The sequence below is a fragment of the Micropterus salmoides genome, unplaced genomic scaffold (genome assembly GCF_014851395.1).
Source record: "Micropterus salmoides isolate LMB-PRFRI ecotype aquatic unplaced genomic scaffold, ASM1485139v1 Ms_hic_scaffold_12, whole genome shotgun sequence".
Classification (NCBI taxonomy): domain Eukaryota; kingdom Metazoa; phylum Chordata; class Actinopteri; order Centrarchiformes; family Centrarchidae; genus Micropterus; species Micropterus salmoides.
Genome location: NW_024040263.1, coordinates 35,743,192 through 35,770,981, shown reverse-complemented (window position 1 = coordinate 35,770,981; position 27,790 = coordinate 35,743,192). Strand labels below are relative to the sequence as shown.

The 27,790-nt window shown below is 45.1% G+C and overlaps 1 protein-coding gene across 5 annotated transcripts; it reads right to left on the bottom strand.

Moving 5' to 3' along the window:
- Window positions 1-998: 998 nt before the first annotated feature.
- On the bottom strand, window positions 999-27,452 carry LOC119899885 (equilibrative nucleoside transporter 1-like). 5 transcript variants are annotated; one of them, XM_038714706.1, is made up of 17 exons: window positions 27,177-27,449; window positions 21,047-21,128; window positions 20,060-20,176; window positions 19,880-19,950; window positions 19,557-19,777; window positions 16,353-16,539; window positions 16,101-16,182; window positions 15,751-15,923; window positions 15,245-15,384; window positions 10,536-10,670; window positions 7,245-7,342; window positions 7,052-7,130; window positions 6,734-6,801; window positions 6,455-6,563; window positions 3,608-3,693; window positions 3,309-3,508; window positions 999-1,567 (listed from the first exon to the last, which is right to left on the bottom strand). In XM_038714706.1, the coding sequence occupies exons 5-17, from the start codon at window positions 19,594-19,596 to the stop codon at window positions 1,456-1,458; spliced, it is 1,509 nt and encodes a 502-aa protein (XP_038570634.1). In that variant the 5' UTR covers window positions 19,597-19,777; window positions 19,880-19,950; window positions 20,060-20,176; window positions 21,047-21,128; window positions 27,177-27,449; the 3' UTR covers window positions 999-1,455. The 5 variants fall into 5 exon arrangements, with proteins under 5 accessions (XP_038570634.1, XP_038570638.1, XP_038570635.1 ...); XM_038714710.1 differs by lacking the exons at window positions 3,309-3,508; window positions 3,608-3,693 and having other exon boundaries at window positions 27,177-27,452; XM_038714707.1 differs by lacking the exons at window positions 20,060-20,176; window positions 21,047-21,128.
- Window positions 27,453-27,790: the final 338 nt, after the last annotated feature.

Here is a 27,790-nt window from a genome sequence, read left to right as displayed (position 1 = left end):
GCTAAGAAGTCAGTGATGTGGTGCTCAAAGAAAATCCTGTAGCATCTCTGAGGTCTGACAGCCGGTCAGTATTACCTGAAGGACGTCCACAGGTGAACACTTCCTGCTGCGCGATGGTAAGTGTTTTACAAACTGGCAGATGTCTGAACTGAATTTAACAACATAGAATAAAAACCCCGGCAGGACTTGGACCGACATGTGGAGATAAAAAGAGGTGCTGAGGAAACTGGACTGATGCCATATATCCTATATATAGTTTTTAGTTGCTGTACATTTTTGGAGTGACATATTAACGTCCAGTGCACCAATTACCAGTTTTAGCTTCTCACACATTCAGTCAGTCCACTGTTGTCTGCCACACTTTCTTATTACTGTGTCTGTGTTACTTTTTGATGTTTTTTATTTTTATGTGCTTTTATTCCACATAACTGTCATACTATGGGCGTGTCTGTTCTGTTTTGGTCTGTTGGTTGTTTTCAGTCAGTCGTGTTATTTATAGTCTGTTTAGTATCTGTCTTATTGTTTTGGGTGCCGTCCTGTGTCCAGTATCAGTTATATAGTCTGTTGTGTTTTGAGTTTCTCTGAGTTATTGTTTTGTCGGTTCAGTATCTGTTATTATAGTATAATATAGTGTAATATAGTCGGTTTTGGTTCCATGTCTTTGTTCCCAGTCCTGTGCCTTAGTTCTTGTCGTAGTATTTGCTTCTAGTTCTTTCTCTGCATCATTTTAGTTTAGTCTGCTCAGCTCAAAACCTGTTCCTACCTGAAAACACGGCCAACCGTGACAGTAACCTCCTCGCTGTTGCTCACTGTAAAGTTTGGTGCATGCGTCGTCTTCTCCAATTATGAAACCTAGTAACCACAAACTAGCCAATGTGCTACCATAAGGCCAAAATGTAGCTACCTGTGGTATTTTAATGCAGGCTAATGAAAAATATGTAAAACACATCTGTCTGCTTTGGATTCTGTTTTTCACCTCAAAAGGTTCCTAAGAGCAATTACTGCATTATGTCGTATTTTATTAGAACTCGCCAGAATGACTATAGAAGGGTAAAAAGTACATGTTATAAATAATTGATTCCAAAAGGCTCATTGTTATATTTCAATAAAACAGTTATAAAGCTGATATTTAACAGGTTTCTTCTCTCTGAAGTCATCGTGGAAAAAACTGAATTACAGTTTAAATGCTTGTCTGGTTTATTCAGTGACTTTAAATATATTTAATATTTATGGAAATGTCCCTGTCAGACATGAAGAAAACAACATTAAACACTCTGTTTCTATGACTATACATTAATAACAATATGTATGCAGCCAGTCATTGTCCTGTCAGGCCTCATGTCTTTAACAGGCTTCACTGTTTACGGTCAGACCAGTGACAACTACAGTGTTGTTAATCCAGTGGCAGACAGCTAGTGATCCAGTTTAACCAGTCATCCACATGTAGTTTCCCAGTTAGACCAGTGCTCTGAAGAGGAAGGACAGAGCAGCTCCTAAAGCCAAACCCAGAGACAGAAAGAACGCCATGATGGTTCCAGCTGTTTCCGCTTCATGAGGAAGAACGTTCCTGTAGAACAGTAGAAACAGCATTTATTCATCAACTTTACATTTATTACAAAGTATTTCATTTTTAATTCACTGTGAGTCATTAATAGAGGAAAATAGGAACAACCCCAGGTTTCTTTTCAGCACTGTAGCCAGGCTGACAGATAGTCACAGCTCTATTGAGCCAAGTATTCCCATAGCTCTCAGTAGTTACGACTTCATGAGCTTCTTTAATGATAAAATTCTAACTATTAGAGACAAAATTCACCAAGACCTGCCCTCAACTGGCACCGACTTATCTCTAAACTCAGGAACCTTAGAAACAGCTGTAGAACCAGATACATGTTTAGACTGTTTTGCTTCCCTCAATCTTTACCAACTAACTTCAATAATTTCTTCATCTAAACCATCAACCTGCCTCTTAGACCCCATCCCGAGTAGGCTGCTTAAAGATGTTTTACCCTTAGTCAGCACCTCTATACTAGATATGATCAATCTATCTCTATCAACAGGCTATGTACCACAGTACTTTAAAGTAGCTGTAATTAAACCTCTTCTGAAAAAGCCCAAACTTGATCCGGATGTTTTAGCCAACTATAGACCTATATCTAACCTTCCATTTCTCTCTAAGGTTCTGGAGAAAGCAGTTGCTAAACAGCTGTGTGACTTTCTAAAGAGCAATAGTTTATTTGAGGATTTTCAGTCAGGATTTAGAGCTCATCATAGCACAGAGACAGCACTGGTGAAAATTACTAACGACCTCCTTATTGCATCAGACAAAGGACTTGTCTCTGTACTGGTTTTATTAGATCGTAGTGCTGCATTTGATACCATTGACCATCAGATCCTATTGCAGAGACTGGAACATTTCATTGGCATTAAAGGAACCGCTCTAAGCTGGTTTAAGTCCTATTTATCAGATCGATTTCAGTTTGTACATGTTAACGATGAGTCCTCCATGCACGCCAAAGTTAGTCATGGAGTTCCTCAAGGATCTGTCCTTGGACCAATCCTCTTCACTTTATATATGCTTCCTTTAGGCAATATTATCAGGAAATATTCCATAAGCTTTCATTGTTATGCAGATGATACTCAGTTATATCTATCGATCAAGCCAGATAAAACTCATCAGTTAGCTAAACTTCAAATGTGCCTTCTGGGGCCCAAGCATCTCTCTCTAAAGATATAGTTTCCCTTGATGGCATCGACCTGGCCTCCAGCACCACTGTGAGGAATCTTGGAGTTATCTTTGATCAGGACATGTTGTTTAAGTCTCACATTAAGCAAATTTCAAGGACCGCCTTTTTTCACCTATGTAATATTGCGAAAATCAGGAACATCCTGTCTAAAAATGATGCAGAAAAACTAGTCCATGCATTTGTTACTTCTAGGCTGAATTACTGCAATTCCTTATTATCAGGCTGCTCGAAAAAGTCCATTAAGACTCTTCAGCTGATCCAGAATGCTGCAGCACGTGTTCTGACAGGAACCAGGAAAAGAGATCACATTTCTCCTGTTTTAGCTTCTTTGCATTGGCTTCCAGTAAAATCCAGAATAGAATTTAAAATCATTCTTCTTACCTACAAAGCTCTTAATGGTCAGGCACCATCTTATCTTAAAGAGCTCATAGTACCTTACTACCCCACCAGAGCACTGCGCTCCCAGAATGCAGGGTTACTTGTGGTTCCTAGAGTCTCCAAAAGTAGACTAGAGTGAAGTAAAGAGAATTTGGTATGTTGGATGTTTCCTGATCCCTTTCTTACTTTGGTCCAAAGCACATGCACAGGCTGGCCAGGTATCCGTTACTGAAGGCGAAGAGAATCATGAAGACGATGAACCAGCCATCGTGAAGAAAGAAGACAGGCAGGTGAAGACGAGGCTGAACGTTACACAACATGAAGAGAGGGACGAAGGCGAGGCGGCAAACGATGAACACAGGAAGTAAGAGGCCGTCCTTTGCAGGCTGGAAACAGATCGATAATTGATTTTCAGCCGGGTGGAGAGGAGGATGTATTTGGTGTCTCTGGATCTTTTAATGTCGGGTGTTTGATATTAAACTCACCCACATACAGACGGCCGTTAAGCTCCGCCCACACCAGTCACACAGGTTAAAGAGAAGGAAACAGCTGACTGGGATGAAATACTGGTCTGTTATAGAAAAAAAAGTAATCAAAAGGCAAGTTGAAGAAACGATTAATATTGTTTAAAATCTGAGGGAGAAGGGTCTGTCTGTCTCAGGCGGACAGCGTGGTTACAGGCATCACAGAAGGCGCCACAACCTAAGGAAAGGGCCCCAACCAATCGAGAGTTAAAATGCTCTGCAATGACACCAGTGTGAGCTCACAGTTCCACCAGCACGCAGTGGTCATACTTACTTACAGTACGAGCAATATAAGGAGATCAACAGAGGTCAGGTCTACGATTCACCATCGGACCCACAGAGACGAGCGACACCCACCCTGATGAAAGGTGTAACCTGCTGACTCAGCAGGACACGACCTCAGCCGCTACAACAGGTTCTTCACAGAACAACATTTTCCAAGCTGAAGCACTTAAATCATGACTGAGCTTCAAGCAGAAGATGATCCCACATAACTTTCTCTGTGGCTCAGGGGGTAGAGCGGCTCGGCCACCAATCAGATGGTTTGATCTCCGGCTCCTACTTATTAAAATCTCTATTATTATTTTCAGACTGTGTGGTTTCCCGCTTTTGTCACTTGCTGTTGAGCCAGGTTGTGACAGCACGCTGTATAAAAACCCTCCACGTACTTCTGTCTGGCTGAAACTAATAATAAAACAGCGTTTCCACTCCAGTTACTGTGCCATGAAGTATAAAAACCAACTCATGTCCGTTGATACACAATCAAAGGTTGATCATGTATGTGAATGTTTGATTTCAAAATAAAATTGAACATAAGAGGAAAAGATAATAATGGCCCTCACGTATTTATAATTTCACTTCCTATCACACGTTATCACTTCATCATTTAAACTTTCAAACCAGCCGGGTTATTTAAGGTCATGCACGGGAGCCATAACTCAACTCTCAGTGTCTATGTGCTTCGAACTTCCACCTCACAAGCAGGAGGCACGCCACTCAGTCACATCCTCAGTATAACTCTACGGGGAAAGTCTGTAACGGCAAAGATGGCGGTTATCCCGCCCCTCCCGCTAGAAAGCCAATCATCTGCTTTTAACAGCCAGAGCAGGAAACATATTTCAGCCACTGTGTGGCTCCACTGACGTAAGGGTCTGTATTACTTGTACTGCACATGTGTGGAAGAGGTGACGCATGCGTAGTAGAAGTAGAACCGGTCGGGAAAAACGCTTTTTAAATTATTATAACTTATTTTGGGGCAAAGTCGTCAAACTTTTTCAGCAAGTATTATCAGATTTTAATGCAGATTCTGTTTGTGTAGTTTTTATGTCCCGGTGAAAGTTCTGCTTAGTCCGAAATAGCTGCCCGGAGACGTCACCCAGATGGCGGCCTAGTGGCAGGACTTGCCTAAAAGGACTTTGGCTGTGCTGACTGCCACTCTGCCGCGCTCACACTGCGTTTGCTGCTATTCCTGTTGAGTTCAAACCATCACATAAACCTCGGCTCCCGTCAGCGATCAGCACCCGGTCAAGTTTCTCTCCTTCACCTGTTTTGCAGCAGTCAATATTTGGACCTCAGGATGTGGCGCTGGCGTGTTTCTGCTCATTTGCATAGTCATTTATGGGAGCAGCCAAGGCGGGGTTTATGGCTCGTGCATGTGCTCTCAATTTCATTTCATTTCATTCTCAGTTTGAGATGATTGATGATGAATGATTGAGTGGGCAGCCGTGGGCAGCACCCGGCACCAGCTCTTGGTCTGTGCCACTGCCAATGGACAACGGCACTGACTGGAGAACCTGACGTGGAGGAAACCCAGGCAGGTGACCGGGTTTGAACCCGGGACCTTCTTGCCGCCCTGTGCTATCCACTGGATCACTGTGCCGCCCTAAAGGAAAGGTGCGCAGGTGCTGCTGGACGCCTGGTTTCCTACATGTGGAGATTTCTGTGCGGACGTACTTTTCTAATTCTGTGAGTACCTACTGGCCCTCTGTTCCTGCTCAACACCTGCAGCTACAATTATTATCAGCCTGATCAAGATTACAGCATTATCAATATTATGGCTATTTTAAGAACTGTTATTATTTTTATTGATTTTTGTATTGTACCACAAAAATAAAGACGGACTAAGTTTAGACCAAAAAAACGAGACACCTAACCCCCGGGTTAACTTAGGTCCAAGATTCGATGTTACCTTGGTAACCACTAAAAACAGGGAAAACGTCTCATAGTTAGTGGTTTGCTGCTGATATCATGCAGAGAGCTCTGAGAAGGGAAAGAGTTTTCAGGGGCCGCAGGAACCTGCTGGAAATATACAATAATGAGGACATTCATCGGTCGGGGAAGCTCTCCTGACTCTGACGGATGGTCCAGCTGAAGCCCCGCCTCCTCCTGTTTTAGGATATTTCTTTTTTGGTATCTGGTACCATGTTCTTGGATCTTTTCTGCACATCTCTGACGCTCCGCTCAGCAGTTTTGGTCACCTCACTCCCCTTTAAACTTCTCAAGTAAAAAGTCCTAATCACTATTATACTGCTCCCACAAACACGTATTTTCCGCTGGGGTAAGCGCCACTTAGTGGTTTGGTGCGCCTTCTCGATCCGCCATTTGTTTTGTTTTGAAAAGTGTCTTATTTTACCCAGAATTCATTGCAGTGTGGTCCTACTTAATATAGTCAGGGTCTTCAGTGCTTTGTGCAGCGGTCTGAATGTCGACTGTATCTAAGCCATAGTCAAAGTCTGTCTTTGTGAAATAGAAATAAAGCAAAACATCACGAGACCACCACAGAAGAAAAAAAACTGGATTATAACTCACCCCAGGAGCCTCCATCAGCGAGGGTGGATATGGTGTCGGCGGTGATGGCGGGAAACGTGCCGATGGTGACTGTAAAGGTGAAACAGACCAACAGAGCCAGCCGCCAGATCTGAAGGTCAAAGATCGGCGGATACACATGGTTAATCAATTAGCAACAATAATAAGGATCCTGAACAGCCGCCTGTCTTAGGCGCCATCTTCAACTAAACTAAGATTCACACATGAAACTGCTGCAAAGAAACACTGATCCTCTTTTTGTGAACACCAATGAAAAGTGACCTTCTTAAAGATGGTCATCACGGAGATGTTCTGATGTTGGTTCTGATCAGCTGCTTCACCTTTACTCTCTGAGGAAGAAGGACAAGAAACACTCACACATTCCACTTTTTACTAAATACATTCATCAACTGTACTTCAAAACAGGAAAGTTTATGAAAATAACTCGAAATCTGTAAAACTTTCCAGTTTGGTTCAGTTGCGTCAATACAAACTGAATCAAACTCAGTTCATTAAATGAACTAAAGTGAATTAAAACTAAAGGAAATCGGTGTTTCTGTTTCTGCAGGTGTGTTCAGTGTCGACGTGTTTATTTCATACCTGTGTTCATCAGATTTACTGAGTTCTCCTTGTCTGATCTCTGTTTCCTGTTTCTCTCCTGATAAAACTGGAAAAACTCCTGGAAGGCACATTTAAACATTTATAAAGCATGTAGTCTGATTGGATTCCTACATCGCACGTGAGTAACTTGCCCAACACTGGTCAGGTGTGTGTGTGTGTGTGTGTTATTTACCAGTTTAGGCAGCAGGACGTAGGAGAGGACGGACAGAAAAATAACAACACAGGCTGTAATGAAGTAACCGAATGCTGCATCCTGAAGGTCTGAACCACCTAGAGGAGAGGAGGGGAGGAAAGGAGAGAAAGGAAGGGGAGGAGGCAAGAGGAGATGAGGGGAGGGGAGGAGGAAAGAGGAGAGGAAGGAAGGAAAGGAAGCAAGAGGAGAGGAAGGAAGGGGAGGAGGCAAGAGGAGAGGAAGGAAGGGGAGGAGGCAAGAGGAGATGAGGGGAGGGGAGGAGGAAAGAGGAGAGGAAGGAAGGAAAGGAAGCAAGAGGAGAGGAAGGAAGGGGAGGAGGCAAGAGGAGATGAGGGGAGGGGAGGAGGAAAGAGGAGAGGAAGGAAGGAAAGGAAGCAAGAGGAGAGGAAGGAAGGGGAGGAGGCAAGAGGAGATGAGGGGAGGGGAGGAGGAAAGAGGAGAGGAGGGGAATAAAGGAGACAAGAGGAGAGGAAGGAAGGGGAGGAGGCAAGAGGAGAGGAGGGGAGGAAAGGAGGCAAGAGGAGAGGAGGGGAGGAAAGGAGACAAGAGGAGAGAAAGGAAGGGGAGGAGGAAAGAGGAGAGGAGGGGAGGAAAGGAGGCAAGAAAGGAGGCAAGAGGAGAGGAAGGAAGGGGAGGAGGTAAGAGGAGAGGAGGGGAGGGGAGGAAACAAGAGGAAAGGAAGGAAGGGGAGGAGGCAAGAGGAGATGAGGGGAGGGGAGGAGGAAAGAGGAGAGGAAGGAAGGAAAGGAAGCAAGAGGAGAGGAAGGAAGGGGAGGAGGCAAGAGGAGATGAGGGGAGTGGAGGAGGCAAGAGGAGAGGAGGGGAATAAAGGAGACAAGAGGAGAGGAAGGAAGGGGAGGAGGCAAGAGGAGAGGAGGGGAGGAAAGGAGGCAAGAAAGGAGGCAAGAGGAGAGGAAGGAAGGGGAGGAGGTAAGAGGAGAGGAGGGGAGGGGAGGAAACAAGAGGAAAGGAAGGAAGGGGAGGAGGCAAGAGGAGAGGAAGGAAGGGGAGGAGGCAAGAGGAGAGAAGGGGAGGAAAGGAGGCAAGAGGAGATGAGGGGAGTAAAGGAGACAAGAGGAGAGAAAGGAAGGGGAGGAGGCAAGAGGAGAGGAGGGGAATAAAGGAGACAAGAGGAGAGGAAGGAAGGGGAGGAGGCAAGAGGAGAGGAGGGGAATAAAGGAGACAAGAGGAGAGGAAGGAAGGGGAGGAGGCAAGAGGAGAGGAGGGGAGGAAAGGAGACAAGAGGAGAGAAAGGAAGGGGAGGAGGCAAGAGGAGATGAGGGGAGGGGAGGAGGAAAGAGGAGAGGAAGGAAGGAAAGGAAGCAAGAGGAGAGGAAGGAAGGGGAGGAGGCAAGAGGAGATGAGGGGAGGGGAGGAGGAAAGAGGAGAGGAGGGGAATAAAGGAGACAAGAGGAGAGGAAGGAAGGGGAGGAGGGAAGAGGAGAGGAGGGGAGGAAAGGAGAAAAGAGGAGAGAAAGGAAGGGGAGGAGGAAAGAGGAGAGGAGGGGAGGAAAGGAGGTTAAGAAAGGAGGCAAGAGGAGAGGAAGGAAGGGGAGGAGGTAAGAGGAGAGGAGGGGAGGGGAGGAAACAAGAGGAAAGGAAGGAAGGGGAGGAGGCAAGAGGAGAGGAAGGAAGGGGAGGAGGTAAGAGGAGAGGAGGGGAGGGGAGGAAACAAGAGGAAAGGAAGGAAGGGGAGGAGGCAAGAGGAGAGGAAGGAAGGGGAGGAGGCAAGAGGAGATGAGGGGAGTGGAGGAGGCAAGAGGAGAGGAGGGGAATAAAGGAGATAAGAGGAGAGGAAGGAAGGGGAGGAGGCAAGAGGAGAGGAGGGGGAGGAAAGGAGGCAAGAAAGGAGGCAAGAGGAGAGGAAGGAAGGGGAGGAGGTAAGAGGAGAGGAGGGGAGGGGAGGAAACAAGAGGAAAGGAAGGAAGGGGAGGAGACAAGAGGAGAGGAAGGAAGGGGAGGAGGCAAGAGGAGAGAAGGGGAGGAAAGGAGGCAAGAGGAGAGGAGGGGAGGAAAGGAGACAAGAGGAGAGAAAGGAAGGGGAGGAGGCAAGAGGAGAGGAGGGGAATAAAGGAGACAAGAGGAGAGGAAGGAAGGGGAGGAGGCAAGAGGAGAGGAGGGGAATAAAGGAGACAAGAGGAGAGGAAGGAAGGGGAGGAGGCAAGAGGAGAGGAGGGGAGGAAAGGAGACAAGAGGAGAGAAAGGAAGGGGAGGAGGCAAGAGGAGAGGAGGGGAGGAAAGGAGGCACAAAAGGAGGCAAGAGGAGAGGAAGGAAGGGGAGGAAGTAAGAGGAGAGGAGTGGAGGGGAGGAAACAAGAGGAAAGGAAGGAAGGGGAGGAGACAAGAGGAGAGGAAGGAAGGGGAGGAGGCAAGAGGAGAGAAGGGGAGGAAAGGAGACAAGAAAGGAGACAAGAGGAGAGGAAGGAAGGAAAGGAGGCAAGAGGAGAGGAGGGGAGGAAAGGAGACAAGAGGAGAGGAAGGAAGGAAAGGAGGCACGAGGAGAGGAGGAGAGAAAAGGAGACAAGAGAAGAGGAAGAAAGGAAAGGAAGCAAGAGGAGAGGAAGGAAGGGGAGGAGGCAAGAGAAGAGGAAGAAAGGAAAGGAAGCAAGAGGAGAGGAAGGAAGGGGAGGAGGCAAGAGGAGAGGAGGGGAGAAAAGGAGATAAGAAAGGAGACAAGAGAAGTGGAAGGAAGTATAGGAGGCAAGAGGAGAGGAAGGAAAGAAAGGAGGAAAGAGGAGAGGAAGGAAGGGGAGGAGGCAAGAGAAGAGGAGGAGAGGAAAGGAGACAAAAGAAGAGGAAGGAAGGAAAGGAGGCAAGAGGAGAGGAAGGAAGGGGAGGAGGCAAGAAAGGAGACAAGAGAAGTGGAAGGAAGTATAGGAGGCAAGAGGAGAGGAAGGAAAGAAAGGAGGAAAGAGGAGAGGAAGGAAGGAAAGGAGGCAAGAGGAGAGGAGGGGAGGAAAGGAGGCAAGAAAGGAGACAAGAAGAGAGGAAGGAAGGAAAGGAGACAAGAGAAGAGGAAGGAAGGAAAGGAGGCAAGAGGAGAGGAAGGAAGGAAAGGAGGAAAGAGGAGAGGAAGGAAGTGGAGGAGGCAAGAGAAGAGGAGGGGAGGAAAGGAGACAAGAAAGGAGGCAAGAGGAGAGGAGGCGTTGAAAGGAGAAATTTATTATTTATTTATTTATATTATCTTCAATAGTAGAAAATAAACAAATAAATAAAGAGAAGAGATATTTTTGTAAAATGACACTAAATCAGATGAATTATTGATCAGACTTGCGATGGCGCAGATCATGGCGAAGGCGGCAAATGTTCCAGCGAGTCCCTGACCGCTCATTATGGGAGTCGTATACAAAGCCGGCAGCAGCCCAGCCATCCCAAACAAACTCCCCTGCAGCACCGCCCCAAAGGCTGTAAACAAACAAGCAAACAAACAAACAAACATCAAACAGACTGCCCTGCAGCACCACCCCAAAGGCTGTAAACAAACAAGCAAACAAAAATAAACTAACTGCCCTGCAGCACCGCCCCGAAGGCTGTAAACAAACAAGCAAACAAACAAACAAACATCAAACAGACTGCCCTGCAGCACCGCGCCGAAGGCTGTAAACAAACAAACAAACATCAAACAGACTGCCCTGCAGCACCGCCCTGAAGGCTGTAAACAAACAAACAAACATCAAACTAACTACCCTGCAGCACTGCCCTGAAGGCTGTAAACAAACAAACATCAAACAGACTGCCCTGCAGCACCGCCCTGAAGGCTGTAAACAAACAAACAAACATCAAACTAACTACCCTGCAGCACCGCCCTGAAGGCTGTAAACAAACAAACAAACAAACAAACATCAAACAGACTGCCCTGCAGAACCGCCCTGAAGGCTGTAAACAAACAAACAAACATCAAACTAACTACCCTGCAGCACCGCCCTGAAGGCTGTAAACAAACAAACATCAAACAGACTGCCCTGCAGCACCGCGCCGAAGGCTGTAAACAAATAAACAAACAAAACAAACATCAAACAGACTGCCCTGCAGCACCGCCCTGAAGGCTGTAAACAAACAAACAAACATCAAACTAACTACCCTGTAGCACTGCCCTGAAGGCTGTAAACAAACAAACATCAAACAGACTGCCCTGCAGCACCGCCCTGAAGGCTGTAAACAAACAAACAAACATCAAACTAACTACCCTGCAGCACCGCCCTGAAGGCTGTAAAAAAACAAACAAACAAACAAACATCAAACAGACTGCCCTGCAGAACCGCCCTGAAGGCTGTAAACAAACAAACAAACAGACTGCCCTGCAGCACCGCCCCGAAGGCTGTAAACAAACAAATATCAAACAGACTGCCCTGCAGCACCACCCCAAAGGCTGTAAACAAACAAGCAAACAAAAATAAACTAACTGCCCTGCAGCACCGCCCCAAAGGCTGTAAACAAACAAGCAAACAAACAAACAAACATCAAACAGACTGCCCTGCAGCACCGCGCCGAAGGCTGTAAACAAATAAACAAAAAAAAACATCAAACTAACTGCCCTGCAGCTCCGCCCCAAAGGCAGTAAACAAACATGCAAACAAACATAAACTAACTGCCCTGCAGCACCGCCCCGAAGGCTGTAAACAAACAAGCAAACAAACATCAAACAGACTGCCCTGCAGCACCACCCCAAAGGCTGTAAACAAACAAAAAAACAAACAAAGAAACATCAAACTAACTGCCCTGCAGCACCGCCCCAAAGGCTGTAAACAAACAAACAAACAAACAAACAAACTACAAACTAACTACCCTGCAGCACTGCACCGAAGGCTTTAAACAAACAAACATCAAACTAACTACCCTGCAGCACCGCCCTGAAGGCTTTAAACAAACAAACAAACATCAAACAGACTGCCCTGCAGCACTGCCCTGAAGGTTTTAAACAAACAAACAAACAAACAAACATCAAACAGACTGCCCTGCAGCACCGCCCTGAAGGCTGTCAACAAACAAACAAACAAACATCAAACTAACTACCCTGCAGCACCTCCCAGAAGGCTTTAAACAAACAAACAAACAAACATCAAACAGACTGCCCTGCAGCACCGCCCTGAAGGCTGTAAACAAACAAACATCAAACTAACTACCCTGCAGCACTGCCCTGAAGGCTTTAAACAAACAAACAAACATCTGACTGCCCTGCAGCTCCTCCCCGAAGGCTGTAAAAAAACAAACAAACAAACAAACAAACATCAAACTAACTACCCTGCAGCACCACCCCGAAGGGTTTAAACAAACAAACAAAACAAACATCAAACAGACTGCCCTGCAGCACCGCCCTGAAGGCTGTAAACAAACAAACAAACATCAAACTAACTACCCTGCAGCACTGCCCTGAAGGCTTTAAACAAACAAACATCAAACAGACTGCCCTGCAGCACCGCCCTGAAGGCTGTAAAAAAACAAACAAACAAACAAACAAACATCAAACTAACTACCCTGCAGCACCGCCCCGAAGGGTTTAAACAAACAAAACAAACATCAAACAGACTCCCCTGCAGCACCGCCCTGAAGGCTGTAAACAAACAAACAAACAAACATCAAACTAACTACCCTGCAGCACTGCCCTGAAGGCTTTAAACAAACAAACAAACAAACAAACATCTGACTGCCCTGCAGCACCTCCCAGAAGGCTTTAAACAAACAAACAAACAAACATACAAACATCAAACAGACTGCCCTGCAGCTCCTCCCCGAAGGCTGTAAAAAAACAAACAAACAAACAAACAAACATCAAACTAACTACCCTGCAGCACCGCCCCGAAGGGTTTAAACAAACAAACAAAACAAACATCAAACAGACTGCCCTGCAGCACCGCCCTGAAGGCTGTAAACAAACAAACAAACATCAAACTAACTACCCTGCAGCACTGCCCTGAAGGCTGTAAACAAACAAACATCAAACAGACTGCCCTGCAGCACCGCCCTGAAGGCTGTAAAAAAACAAACAAACAAACAAACAAACATCAAACTAACTACCCTGCAGCACCGCCCCGAAGGGTTTAAACAAACAAAACAAACATCAAACAGACTGCCCTGCAGCACCGCCCTGAAGGCTGTAAACAAACAAACAAACAAACATCAAACTAACTACCCTGCAGCACTGCCCTGAAGGCTTTAAACAAACAAACAAACAAACATCTGACTGCCCTGCAGCACCTCCCAGAAGGCTTTAAACAAACAAACAAACAAACAAACATCAAACAGACTGCCCTGCAGCTCCTCCCCGAAGGCTGTAAAAAAACAAACAAACAAACAAACAAACATCAAACTAACTACCCTGCAGCACCGCCCCGAAGGGTTTAAACAAACAAACAAAACAAACATCAAACAGACTGCCCTGCAGCACCGCCCTGAAGGCTGTAAACAAACAAACAAACATCAAACTAACTACCCTGCAGCACTGCCCTGAAGGCTGTAAACAAACAAACATCAAACAGACTGCCCTGCAGCACCGCCCTGAAGGCTGTAAACAAACAAACAAACATCAAACTAACTACCCTGCAGCACCGCCCTGAAGGCTGTAAACAAACAAACAAACAAACAAACAAACATCAAACTAACTACCCTGCAGCACCGCCCCGAAGGGTTTAAACAAACAAAACAAACATCAAACAGACTGCCCTGCAGCACCGCCCTGAAGGCTGTAAACAAACAAACAAACATCAAACTAACTACCCTGCAGCACCGCCCTGAAGGCTGTAAAAAAACAAACAAACAAACAAACAAACATCAAACTAACTACCCTGCAGCACCGCCCCGAAGGGTTTAAACAAACAAAACAAACATCAAACAGACTGCCCTGCAGCACCGCCCTGAAGGCTGTAAACAAACAAACAAACAAACAAACATCAAACTAACTACCCTGCAGCACTGCCCCGAAGGCTTTAAACAAACAAACAAACAAACATCTGACTGCCCTGCAGCACCTCCCCGAAGGCTGTAAACAAAAAACAAACAAACAAACAAACAGACTTCCCTGCAGCACCACCCCGAAGGCTGTAAACAAACAAGCAAACAAGCATCAAACTAACTGCCCTGCAGCACCGCCCCGAAGGCTGTAAACAAACAAAAAAACAAACAAAGAAACATCAAACTAACTGCCCTGCAGCACTGCCTTGAAGGCTGTAAACAAACAAACAAACAAAGAAACATCAAACTAACTACCCTGCAGCACTGCCCCGAAGGCTTTAAACAAACAAACAAAGAAACATCTGACTGCCCTGCAGCACCTCCCTGAAGGCTGTAAACAAACAAACAAACAAACAAACATCAAACAGACTGCCCTGCAGCACCGCCCTGAAGGCTGTAAACAAACAAACAAACAAACATCAAACTAACTACCCTGCAGCACTGCCCCGAAGGCTTTAAACAAACAAACAAACAAACATCTGACTGCCCTGCAGCACCTGCCCGAAGGCTGTAAACAAACAAACAAACATCTGACTGCCCTGCAGCACCTCCCCGAAGGCTGTAAACAAACAAACAAACATCAAACAGACTGCCCTGCAGCAACGCCCCAAAGGCTGTAAACAAACAAACAAACAAACATCAAACAGACTGCCCTGCAGCACTGCCCCAAAGGCTGTAAACAAACAAACAAACAAACATCAAACAGACTGCCCTGCAGCACTGCCCCGAAGGCTGTAAACAAACAAACAAACATCAAACAGACTGCCCTGCAGCACTGCCCCAAAGGCTGTAAACAAACAAACAAACATCAAACAGACTGCCCTGCAGCACTGCCCCAAAGGCTGTAAACAAACAAACAAACATCAAACAGACTGCCCTGCAGCACCGCCCCGAAGGCTGTAAACAAACAAACAAACATCAAACAGACTGCCCTGCAGCAACGCCCCAAAGGCTGTAAACAAACAAACAAACAAACATCAAACAGACTGCCCTGCAGCACCGCCCCGAAGGCTGTAAACAAACAGACTCACAGTTGATGATGACGATCTTCACCATGGTAACGGAGAAGAATGGCAGCGGCTCCAGAGGAACTTTGACGAGGACGGCGGTGACCATGAAGACGGACATAATGACGAGCAGACTGCCCATCACACGGAGGCGCTGAGAAACACTGACACAGGAAGGAGCGTTTCAGAACCGAGACCAGATAAAGTCTGAACTGGACCAGACAGTTCAGACAGCAGCAGGAATCACAGAGGATGAATAAAATTAAGAAGAAGAAACTCCTGTTGTTTACAAACAAACTTTATAATTTATGTAATTTATTTATGAAATAAAATCTGTCATATTTCTTTAGGGGCCGCTGGAAACCTTGGTCCTAGAAAGCCAGCAGAAAGTCTGATCTTCTTGAGTCTGCTCAGTTAGAAAACCATGAGGACCTGAAAAGTCCTCTGGGTGTGTCCTGAAGGGCCCAGGACCTGTACTCTTTCTGTTGGAGGACTCTTCTTTGTTGGTGTTGCTGTGTTGTAGTACTCACAGTGAGTGCAGGAAGGAGTTGAGGCAAGTGCACAGGAGCAGCGGCAGCATGGCGCACAGCGTCATCACGTTGTTGAATTTGGCCTCCAGAACGCTCCGATGCTCACCTGCTGCCTCCGTCTGATTGGCTGAAGAATGGCTCATTGAGGAGTCCTTCAGACGGCTGGTGAAGTACTGGAGACAGACAGACAGAACCATGGTGTTATTATATTTAGAAGCCCATTAGCCCCTTAAATTGTTTTTTTTGTATTTTTACTGTAAACAAAAGTTACATTTTCTCTCCTTCAAAGTAAAAGCTGGTTCAGAGCAGATGGTGTGTGGATGAACAACAGACAGGAAGTGATGTCATACCATGGTAGCAGTCATGAAGAAGTTCCAGGGCAGCAGCGTCCCCAAACCGAGCATGAAGAAGATCAGCCAGACGGCAAAATACCTGCAGGAGACATTTTTTTTTTAAATTACTGTCTTCACTAGTTTACGTTTGGTTATTGTTTATTTCTCTAACGTCCAACAGAATAACATCCTGCAGCACTGATTATGGCTTCTGAATGATTTCTCAAATTATCTGCACAGTGAAAATATTTTAAATAGTTTTTGAGTCACTTGTCTCTCGGTGAGCTGGCGGCCATTTTCATCTGATGGACTGAAAACTCGAAGACCTGATGGACTGAAGACCCGATTGACTGAAGACCTGATGGACTGAAGACCCGATGGACTGAAGACCCGATTGACTGAAGACCTGATGGACTGAAGACCTGATGGACTGAAGACCTGATGGACTGAAGAGGTCCTGTGAGAAAAAGAGGGTGACGAAGATAAAGAGTTTCTGAGCAGCTGAAAGAAATGAAAACACATCTGAGCAAATAACTGTAAAACTTCAAGCAACAGACTATTGAATACTTTACTGCCACTACTATTCCACTATGAAACAGGCAGAGCTGGAGGCTGATCATTGTCAGTTTCCCTGGTGAAAGTCACTGAGGTAGTCAAACAACTCCACAGTAGCAAAGGCCCGGGGGTTGAAGAGATCCGTCCAGAAATGCTGAAAGCTTTGGATGTGGAGGGGATGTCTTGGATGACACGCCTCTTTAACATTGCGTGGAAGTCGGGAACAGATCCGAAGGAGTGGCAGACCGAGTTGTGGTTCGCCTATTTACAAAGGGGGACCAGAGAGTGCGTGCCAATTGACCCTACACGAAGCCACGCCCCTCTTAGCTAGTGTAAGTCCGATACGTTATCTGACCTGTCGGACCTATCACAGTGCTGCCACTGTCCATAGCTGCTCTCCTTGGAGATATATTGTCTAAGTTTTGGAAAAATGAAAGAGTGATTTCAGAAAGAAGCAGACATAAAGGTTTGGATTATACATTTGAAGGTTTTATTCAGGCTGTCAAACTGACTCAATCTTGCTAGTTTGGTGCCAATTGGACTTGTTTTGGAGGAGGTAATTAAAACAGGTTTTTCAGTTTCATGAATTCATGAATTTTTCAGTTCATGAATTTGCTAAAAAAAAAATGTCTGGGCGGAAATGGGAGTGGCCTATACCACGAGATTCGGCTGGATCCCCCGAATGCATGGATATAAGGTTTTTGATATGCGCTTTTGTATACGGGAGTTCCAAGCCCAAACTCAATTATCTTGCTTATAGCGGAAGAATAAAAACAAAAACGAGAACGAATACAATAGGGTTCCCAGCTTCACTGGTACTGGGAACCGCAATGCCTTGCATTCACTGGTTCCCAGCCCCACTCGGGCCTGTTGGACAGGTAGGATGAAAACCATTCTAGGGCAGTACCAGAGATCCACACCCAGTGCCTCAGTCTGTCTAACATGATGTTGTGATCAATGGTGTCAAAAGCAGCGCTAAGGTCCAGGAGTACCAGGACTGAGCACATGCCTTCATCAGCAGACATTAAAAGGTCATTGGTGACTTTAAGCAGGGCAGTCTCAGTGCTGTGGTACTTCCTAAAACCAGACTGAAACTTTTCAAATAATTTGTTATTTTCCAGTACAATGAGCAGCTGTTTGGACACAATTCTTTCTCTAATCTTTGCAATAAAAGGCAGTTTTGAAATTGGTCTAAAATCTAAACCAGGTCTTTTTAAAAGTGGGTTCACGCAAGCCGTTTTAAAATAATCAGGGACACAACCAGTAGATAGGGAGCTGTTGAAAACAGAGATCAAATGGGGCCCAACAGAATCTATTACTTTCAGTAAAAACTTTGTAAAAACTGGTTAAAACTCTGTTGTTGCTGGTGAGGAACCTCTGAGTAAGAGGCCGCGGGGGTAATAGAGGCTCTGATTGACACCACCTTATTGGTAAAATAAGATAAAAACAATTCACAGTCATCATTACTTCCAGCTGAGGCACAAGGAGGGGTTGGGTTTACCAGCTGATCCACAGTCTTAAACAGAAACCTGGGATTGTGTTTATGTGTAGTAATGAGTTCAGAAAATAGTGTGTTCTCGCATCCTTAACCATGTTATTGTAGTTAATTAATAAATCCTTCAGACTGAGGTAATAAACTTTGAAATTGGATTTTTTCCATCTGCGCTCTGCTTTCCTGCGAATGCTGTCGTTTCTCCAGGGCTGCCCACCAGCTGTAGACTTAGGTCTAACCTTTAGAGGAGCAATAATATTTAGAGATGACAAGCAAATATGATTGAAAAGGTCAGCCAGATCATTGGTGTGAGAATCACACAGGTGTCTGCTTTGGCCCTGAAACAATGTGCAAAACTTTGAAAGCCTTTGTGCGAGTAAATGAGGAACTTGGTGAGTAAGTGGTGATTCACAGTTTAAAACTACACATTTGTGGCCAGATAAAGTCATATCCAGTAATTCCACAGAGAAAATGCTGACACCCAGGGTAAAAAGTGTATGAGCACGGTTATGTGTTTGCCCATAGACATGTTTAAAGTTAAAAGAAGTGGCAGAATTTAAAAAGTCAGTTGAATGAACATTGGTGGGATCATTAACATGAATATTAAAATCGCCACAAAGAACAGCTCTGTAATAGTTTAAAACAAGACTAGATAAAAGTTCAGGAAGTTCTGATAAGAATCCTTTAGGCAGTTTAGGGGGTGATAAATTATAGCAAATATGGTTGGTTTTCATCCACGCATTTAAACATTTAATAGAGGACAAGACTAGCAGCAGCCAGGACAGGCTCTGCTTTCATGAACAGTTTACATCTGATCGGGCCAGGGATTTTGTCCGAAGCTGTCTGTGCATGGAAGCGAGGAAAGGATATTCAGAAGCCACACAACTGTTCAAAAAACATTTTGGTGATAAAATGAAAATTGCGATTTGGACTACATGGATGAACTTGATATGACCTTGACATGTATTGTCTCCAAGCTCTGTACAAGCTCAGAGAAAGATGGCGGACTACAGCCTATGGGGGATTCCAGAGAACAAACACACAAGCTAGACTTAAACATCTGGTTGAGTTCATGGAGACCCAGTTTAAAATCTTATTCCATCCAGTGTTTGGATACATTAAAGCGGCAACTTCCAATCAAAGACCAATTTCAAAATAATCAAAATAAAGAAACTTCTAATTTGAAGAGGCTCTTTAAAGGGGCAGTAGCTCTGTGACCACTACGACAACAGCCACAGAACACAGTCAAGATGCTACTAGGATGACGAATGGCCCGTTCAACTCTTGTTCTGCAATGGAGCCAACTGGAACAACTAAAGTGACAGTAAATCACATTTCATTGGATAATCTGGAGGATCTGCTAGTCAGGCAGTACAACCAGGAATTTTCTGAAAAGGAATATCAATGACATTATGACTTAGCTTTACCTTTCCAGGATGAAGATGTAGTTTTGCAACATCCATGCATACATTAAACCTTGCCAAGAAATTGAAGCGCTGTACTACCAAGCGAAGGTACATAAAGACCATCTGGACTTCCTCAGATTCTGGGGTGGCCAAAAGCGGATGTTACTAAGCCACTGGAAGTGTTCAGGATGAAGGTTCACTTCTTTGGTGATGTGTCATCCCCAAGTATTGCTAATTTTGCCCTGCAGCAGGAAAAGACAACTCAGACAAATACAGCATGAATGCGCTCGATGTGGACGACGTCTCAAGTCAATGGCTTCCAAGAAGCAAGTGATCAAACTCACCGAGGATCTCAGGAAGGATGCGCCCATGGGGTTTTACTCTGACCAAATGGGTGAGCAACATCCAGAAAGTCCTGAAAGTCACAGAGGCAAATTAGTGAAACTACTTGAGCTGGACAGAGAGAAACCACCTCTTGAACGAGCATTAGGTATCCAATGAAACATCCAGAGGGATGCCTTTACCTTCAAATACAGAGCTCCAACCAGACGCACAAGCCTTTCCATCGTCAGTTCCATCTATGAACCCTTGGGTTTCCTTTCCCCCTTTATCCTCAAAGCCAAACAAATCCTACGGAAACTCTGCATTGAAAAATGTGGATGGGATGAAATCATCTTAGAAGAACTATCAAGGCCCTGGCAAAGATGGATTACAGAGCTAAAACTGCGGAGCAGATGTCAGTAGAGGCATGTAAGTAAAAAAAAGACAATCCTGCAAGTGATGCCTCAGGTGGATTACACATCCGGGATTCCACCAGAGGGTTAAACGGCCCTGACTTCCTGTTAAAAAGGGAAACTGAATGGCCTGACATACCAGAGGATCTTGGCCATATACCTCCAACTGACCCAGAGGAAAAAAGGAACATCACTGCAAATTGCTTGAACATGAACAATGCCTCTAGCAACCTAACTGACAACTATTCTGCAGAGAAGAGTGCAGAGAGCTGTGGGTTGGCTGCCGAAACTGAAAAAACACCTGCTGCTTCGACTTGGGAAGACACAAGCTCATGTGACCACACGAAATCGACACATGGACAACAAGGGCATGGTTAAACCGTGGAGGATTTAAATGAGGCAGAGAAGTCAAGCATTTGCTAACAGCACTACTTCAGCTCAGAACTTTTAAAGAAAGGCAAGTCAGTTAAAGCAGACAGCTCTTTACGCACACTGGATCTAATGGTTGATTAGGACATCCTATGAGTTGGAAGACGGATGAGTAAATCAGCACTGCCAGTGAGCTTGAAAAACATGATTATCTTTCCCAGAGACTCACATGTATCCAAAGTGATCTTGCGTAACATTCATCAGCAGGTTGGGCACTCGGGAAGGAACCACATGCTCCCAAGGTTTGGGAAAAAGAAAATGGCAGACGGATCAGGTGGCACCAGATCTCATGTGGGCACTGATTATTTTGGACCCGTAGAGTTTAAAGGATGGAAATGTAATATTTACCTGCCTGGTGTGTCGAGATGTCCACCTGGAAACGGCGAGCACTCCAGATCCAAACTCCTGCACCAACGCCATACAAAGGTTTCTATGTTGGAGAGGGCCACTATTAACCACCCGAACAGACTGTGGTACCAAATATGTGGGTGCACAAAAAGGCTCGGATCAAGCTGGATCACCAAAGGATTCAGGATGCACTGCTGACTAATCGAGGCAAATGGTTGGTCAACCCTCCATTTGCAGCACACTTTGGAGGAGGGGTGTTGATGGAGCAGTGATTCAACTCCCCACTGTGACCCATCCACCAATATGTCCCTGATGAAGACACGTCACCCCTGGTTGCTCCAGAGGTGTACGACCTCTGACATATATAGCAGCTGTAAGTCACTTTGGATAAAAGCGTCAGCTGAATGAAGAAATGTAATGAGTGTGGGAAAGACTCATCAGGCTAGAGGAAAAGGTACTCTTTTCTGTCATGAGGCAGCAAACCATGGTTTAAGTAATGCTACAGACGGCTCTGCATGACGTTGAAACCATTTTCAATGATTGGCCAATCACTACTGTGTCTGCTGACCCAAATGATCTAGAACCCCTAACGCCAAACCACCTTCTGCAGCTGAAGGTTAAACCTCTATTGGCACCAGGACTCTTTAGCAAAGATGACCTCCACATGGAAGAGACGGAAACAGGTGCAATATACTGCAGACCTGGGGTCTCCTTTATGGAACTGTATCACACTGGCGCTTAGCGTTTGGCTCCATAAGAACATGTGAGAACAACATGAAGCTCTCGCTGAAAACAGCATCAGTTTAAATGTGATTCGTCTCCTGTTCGCCTCATTTAGGAGAATAAACTGCTGCATAAAAGTATTAATTAATCTGATTCCTGATGAAACTGTCCAACATACGTGAGGCTCTTTTGCAGAAACAGAATCTCTGTTTGTGTTTCTGATCCTGAATCTGGATCTTTTTGGCTGCAAATGATCTTTAACGATGTTTATTGGCCACTTCAGGGAAAATCAGTCAATCAGCTGTTGAGTGAGTTTATTCATAAATTAATGCTCAGAGGAAATATTTGGATTTATTTGACACAGCAGTAGGCCTCTTCATTTCAAACAGTTTCATCCTTCTGCCATGTGAGGTGGCGTTTCTCTTCTCTCCTCTTTGTGCGTACGCATGGGTCAGAGTTTACTTCCAGGACGCACATTCTCCCGTCAGCTCTGCTTTTTTAGAGATCACAACCTTTGCTTAGGAAGTGGTGTCCGCACCGTTTCCAGCCCTGTTTTGGACGTACGCAGCGTTTAGAAATGAGACCCCTGTGTTGGAAATGATGGACTGAAGAATATCTGTCACTCATGCAGCAACAGAGGAAACTAAGCTTAAAGAAATCTGACACTTACTCCCTGACCAATGCGCACTCATTAAACACACATGCTCCTTTGCACATCCTGACATCCACGGACTCTTGAGCTCTGCGTCACACCCACACTATTTCATGTGGCTCGTGGTTATGAGATGTATATATGAAAAACTAGTCCATGCATTTGTTACTTCTAGGCTGGATTACTGCAATTCCTTATTATCAGGCTGCTCGAAAAAGTCCATTAAGACTCTTCAGCTGATCCAGAATGCTGCAGCACGTGTTCTGACAGGAACCAGGAAAAGAGATCACATTTCTCCTGTTTTAGCTTCTTTGCATTGGCTTCCAGTAAAATCCAGAATAGAATTTAAAATCCTTCTTCTTACCTACAAAGCTCTTAATGGTCAGGCACCATCTTATCTTAAAGAGCTCATAGTACCTTACTACCCCACCAGAGCACTGCGCTCCCAGAATGCACCTGTGGTTCCTAGAGTCTCCAAAAGTAGACTAGGAACCAGGTTCCAGTTTGGGTTCAGGAGGCAGACACCATCTCCACATTTAAGAGTAGGCTTAAGACTTTCCTCTTTGATAAAGCTTATAGTTAGGGCTGGCTCAGGTGAGTCCTGAACCATCCCTTAGTTATGCTGCTATAGGCCTAGACTGCCGGGGGATTTCCCATGATGCACTGAGCTCCTCTCTCCTCTACTTTCTCTCCCTCTGTATGCAACCTCATCCCATTATTGCATGTTACTAACACAACTTCTCCCCTTTCTGGTAGTCTTGTGCTTTCTCGTCCCTCTCCTCTCTCCTCCTATCACTTCCTGCAGGTGCTTCTGGCTCTGGAGCTGTGGAGTCTGGATCTGTGGTTGCGGGTCACCTGCTGCCCCTGTGTTCCTGCTCGACACCCTCTGCTACAACTATTGTTACTAGTCCTATTGTTATTATTGTTATTATAATCATTAACATTACGATTGTTATCATTAACATTACTATAAATATCTGTACCATTTTTCATTTAGTCTATAGTAACATCACCTTTGCTGTCTGTACCTCTGTGTGGATATTGTGTTGGCTGCCCCCCCCATCTTTCTTGCCTCCTCTTGAACTGAATTGATATTGATGATTGTAATGTGTTTTCATGTAAAGTGACTCTGAGTTAGGATATCTTATGGTTATATTTCACATGTGGATTCTGGCTCCATTTAATTCTGGTGTAGTAATCGTCTTGCTCTGGCATCACAAATTGGGGGCCAGTACGCTGGAGCCACACTGACAGTTCTTTAATTTCAAGGTTCAGTGTGTAAGATTTAGTGGCATCTAGTGGTGAGGGTTGTGAATTGCACAATCCTCATCACCAGAGTGGCCAGTCAGGAAATGAGGTTACTTTAGGTAGATTTATTAAGAAAGTATATTTACTGAATTATTCAGTAAACCAGATGTTATTGTGACAGATAACGTGGAAAATGTGACCGAAGAGTGTGAAACACTGTCAATGTTTCTGCACCACAGTCCTTTAAAAACCACACATTAGATAGAGTTTATACAAACACTGACCATTTATTAAAGAGAGAGAGAGAAAAAAACCCTCAAACCGACTGAGCTAACCGAACAACATATTGCTGTAAGTCAATATTATGACTTATATTCTCATCCACCATCTAATGGTTGAAAATGTTGCTCTGATGCAAAACTTATTTGCCGAGCCTGCAGTATATTATTACTACTTCCTCTTCTTCTTCTAACATACGTATTCAACACAGTGACGAGTGTCTGACTGCCTGAATTAAGTAGAACAAGAAGAACGTGGTGACGAAACGTGCTCTGTCTGTCCGTTTGTTTTCAGCTACTGTAGAAACATGACGATGCAACGTGGCGACGTCCATGGAAGGGGGTTCCCGCCGTTAAGTAGATATAAATGGATCATTCTAAGGTAATAAAAACATAACAGTTTATTATGTAAGGTCTTTACACACCACTGAAAACATAGTTATGGATCTTATATTGCATTTCTGTCCGTAGATCCTCAGAAATATTACAGACTGGACCTTTAAATAAATAGATAAATAAATCATGTCTCAGTTAAAATGAACAGACTATCTCCGTGGGTGTGTCGGCGACTCCCCACCTGACTCCTTTTCTCAGCCACTTCATCTGGCCTTGAGTGCCATTTTAAGTGTTTTTGTTCTGGGTGCTTAACCCTCAACAGATGAGCAGGATTTCTGTGTTGGATGTGCACATTTCATTTGTCCATGATTCCAAGAATATCAAAACTCTTTGTTATAATTATTATCATTAACAAAAGCCGGGCAGTCTCAGGTGCTCATACTGCCCCCTGGTGCACACCTGACCCATGTCAGCTTCAGGCTTTAGGTCCAGTCCACCACCACCGGACTTGTTATGCATAACCTGGATCATATACTCCACCACAGAAATTCTCCCTCAGTATCTATACCTCAGATTACGCAAATATCATCCGTACTGGCGAAGGACATACTGTGTTCTCCACAGAGAGCGACATGCATCCTTCTTATCCCTTGTGCATGTGTTCTCCTCCCTCCCAGTGTCTCCTGTCAGTGTCCCTGTCTGGACCTGGCTCTCCACCTCCGCCTGCACAACTGATCCACATTCCACTAATCAAGACTCTGCAGCACATCCACCCGGCTCTGCTCCTCACTCTTCGTTACATCAACAGTTTGTTTTCTGGGTGAGATCCTACCTTACCTTGCTCTCCCTGAGCTCAGCTCACTGCCTGCCTGGAAATCCACTCCCTGGTCAGCCCTCTGCTCCATCAGCCTTTCAATAAACTGTAAATTCCTGGAATTGTGCTCCGAGTCTGCTTTTGATTCCAGTCACCTCGTCAATATGACAGAACCTTTCAAAATGTTTGACTTTTTTTAACTCCACGACTGCAGTCCATGAGCAGCTGGCCTCTGCTAACATCACGCAGACCAGCTTCTAGTCAGCCACTGTCCCCATCCACTGTCCTTTATGACTCCAGTCTACCAGCTGAAAACCTTTGAACTTATTACTGACTCCAACAACTCCACATGTCACCATCCAAAGGATCCAATCCCTGCAGCCCGAGTAAAAGCCTACTCGCCCTGTTCATTGGCCTGATAACCTCCATTACAGCCTCGTCTCTGTCCGCTGGTCCGGCCCCCCCTTCACTGAAAGTTGCCACAGTCAGACGGACTCTGGAAAAACCCTGACTAGACTGTAATGACCAGAACTACAGGCCTATTTCCAACGCCAACTCTGACATTGCAATAATGCTCCACTTACATTTATAATCTCTCTGCTTTATTGTGAGCATGTGAAATCGTCTCTCGATATGAAATTGTTGAAGAGAAAATATATTTGGCATTGTGGGGATTGAACCCTTCAGGTAAGAGGTGTGCACTTTACTGCACTATAACATTCGACCCCTGCACTACGCTATCCATTCTCAGTGTTCTGCTGACAATCCACAGCGTTATGTGCCCCCCCTCAAGAACCCTCACTGTCTCCATGGTATACAGATCTGACAACTCAAAGCAGCAAGACGAGGTTCCAAATGTGCACTCTGAAAAACTAGAATCTGTCCTTTCCCCATAACTGACGCCGTCCGTCTCCACAAAGGTTTAGAGGCTCGGTGTCATCCTGGACGGGACCCTTTCTGCTCCAGTCATGTAGATACCCAGTCACCCAGACTGCCCTCTTTCAGCTGCGAAGCTTCTCCAGCCCGGCTGTGACCCTCTACAGAAGTCAGTGAGTGCTTGCTTTTGTTCTGACTACTGCACTGTGATCCTGTCAGGCGGCTCCAGTGTTGGGCTGTAATAATATCACTTTTCCCAGTAACTATAGTGTAACGAATTACTTACAGTTACTAATCCAATAAGTAACACTGCATTACTGAACGCACCATAGTTGACCTGCGCTGCAGCTCAGCAGCACCGGACCTTCTGTTGTTCGAGTCAGCTGTTAGCCAAAATGCTAACCGCAGAATGGGGAAGGAGAGACAGAGGCATCTTGTCCACAGCTGGAAGTACCACCATTACTGTGTCACAGTCTAAGATGCAGAGAACGTTGTCGTCGGTTCAAAAAGCTTTCAGCCGTGAACATTTCTACATGATGTATACTGAAGTCTCTGCTGAAGCAGCAACTGAAACTGGCAGAAAGAAACTCCGGCAGCTGCTGGACTCGCCAGGAGAGAGCGGCGTTAATGTGACGCTTTGTAAAACTACTGAATACTGCTCCTATAAACACGTGTGCAGAAATCAGCTGTTTAGAAGTCGGGATTTTTACTTGGTTTAGATTTTTAGTTTAGCCGGTGGCGTAAAGAAACGTTATGTTTACCTTGAATGTGATGTTAGTCAAGAAAGTCGGGAGAGACTGCTTTGCTAGGACCTTCTTCCACTGCCCCCCCCCCCCCCCCCCGTCCACATTCTGGACTCCATTACTAATGCTCAGCTTCCAACTAGTTTCCCCTCCTGCAGACTCTGACTGTGGTTTTATTGCTGTCTTACTGCTGCTTGTTGTTCATGATGTTGATCGTATGTTTTTCACATGATGTAAGGTGACCTTAAACCAAATGTATTGTCATTGATATTGTTTTTCAGGGACTGAGGAGTCTGGTTCAGCACTGTGCTGTCAGGTGTCGCCCACATGGAGGAAGTTAATTCAAACTGTCACATGATGGTTCTCTTTGTTTTTAAGAAACAAATCCAACCAACCATAAAGGGAACCTGCTCACACTGAAGACGAACAAGACAGTCCGAATTAATAAACTTTACGCTACCTTCAGTGTTTGTGCAGGACGGCCGCAGGCCCAGATGTTCTCTCAGCGTTCTCCAGATATGTTCTTCATCAGTCAGGATTCGTTTCTGCTGGTTTAAGCTCAGCAACGTGCAGCTTCACTCTCTTAAAGTTCGACTCCTTCAGTCAGTTGTGAAATCCTCCTTCCTGTTTGTCACGTTTCTTTGAATCCTCCGTCCTTCTTCCTCCACGCGGCCGTCTGGCTGCTTTCTGCCCTTTCAGCAGAATCAGTTCTTCAGCCTGCGGTGACCTTTGACCTCTGATATCAGTCCGTTCAGTGGACTTTGTTTCTGTGTAAATGACAATGCGATAACAGAACAGAACACACCCACAGTTTAGTTCAGATCAGATTCAAAGAAACAAACTGATTAGATTCATGATATTTTAAAAAAAATGCCCACCCTCTCCTGAACTCTGCTCCCTGTTTCCACACAGTCCCTTCATTTCTCTTTTACGCCCACCAACTGGTCATTTAGAAAGCACCAACATTCAACCCTCAGTCGGCACAGCTGAGCTCCATTAACACATATTTAGACATTACTGATCACAAACCAATCAGTAGATAGAAAACAGATCCAGAGAGATGTGGAGGGAGAG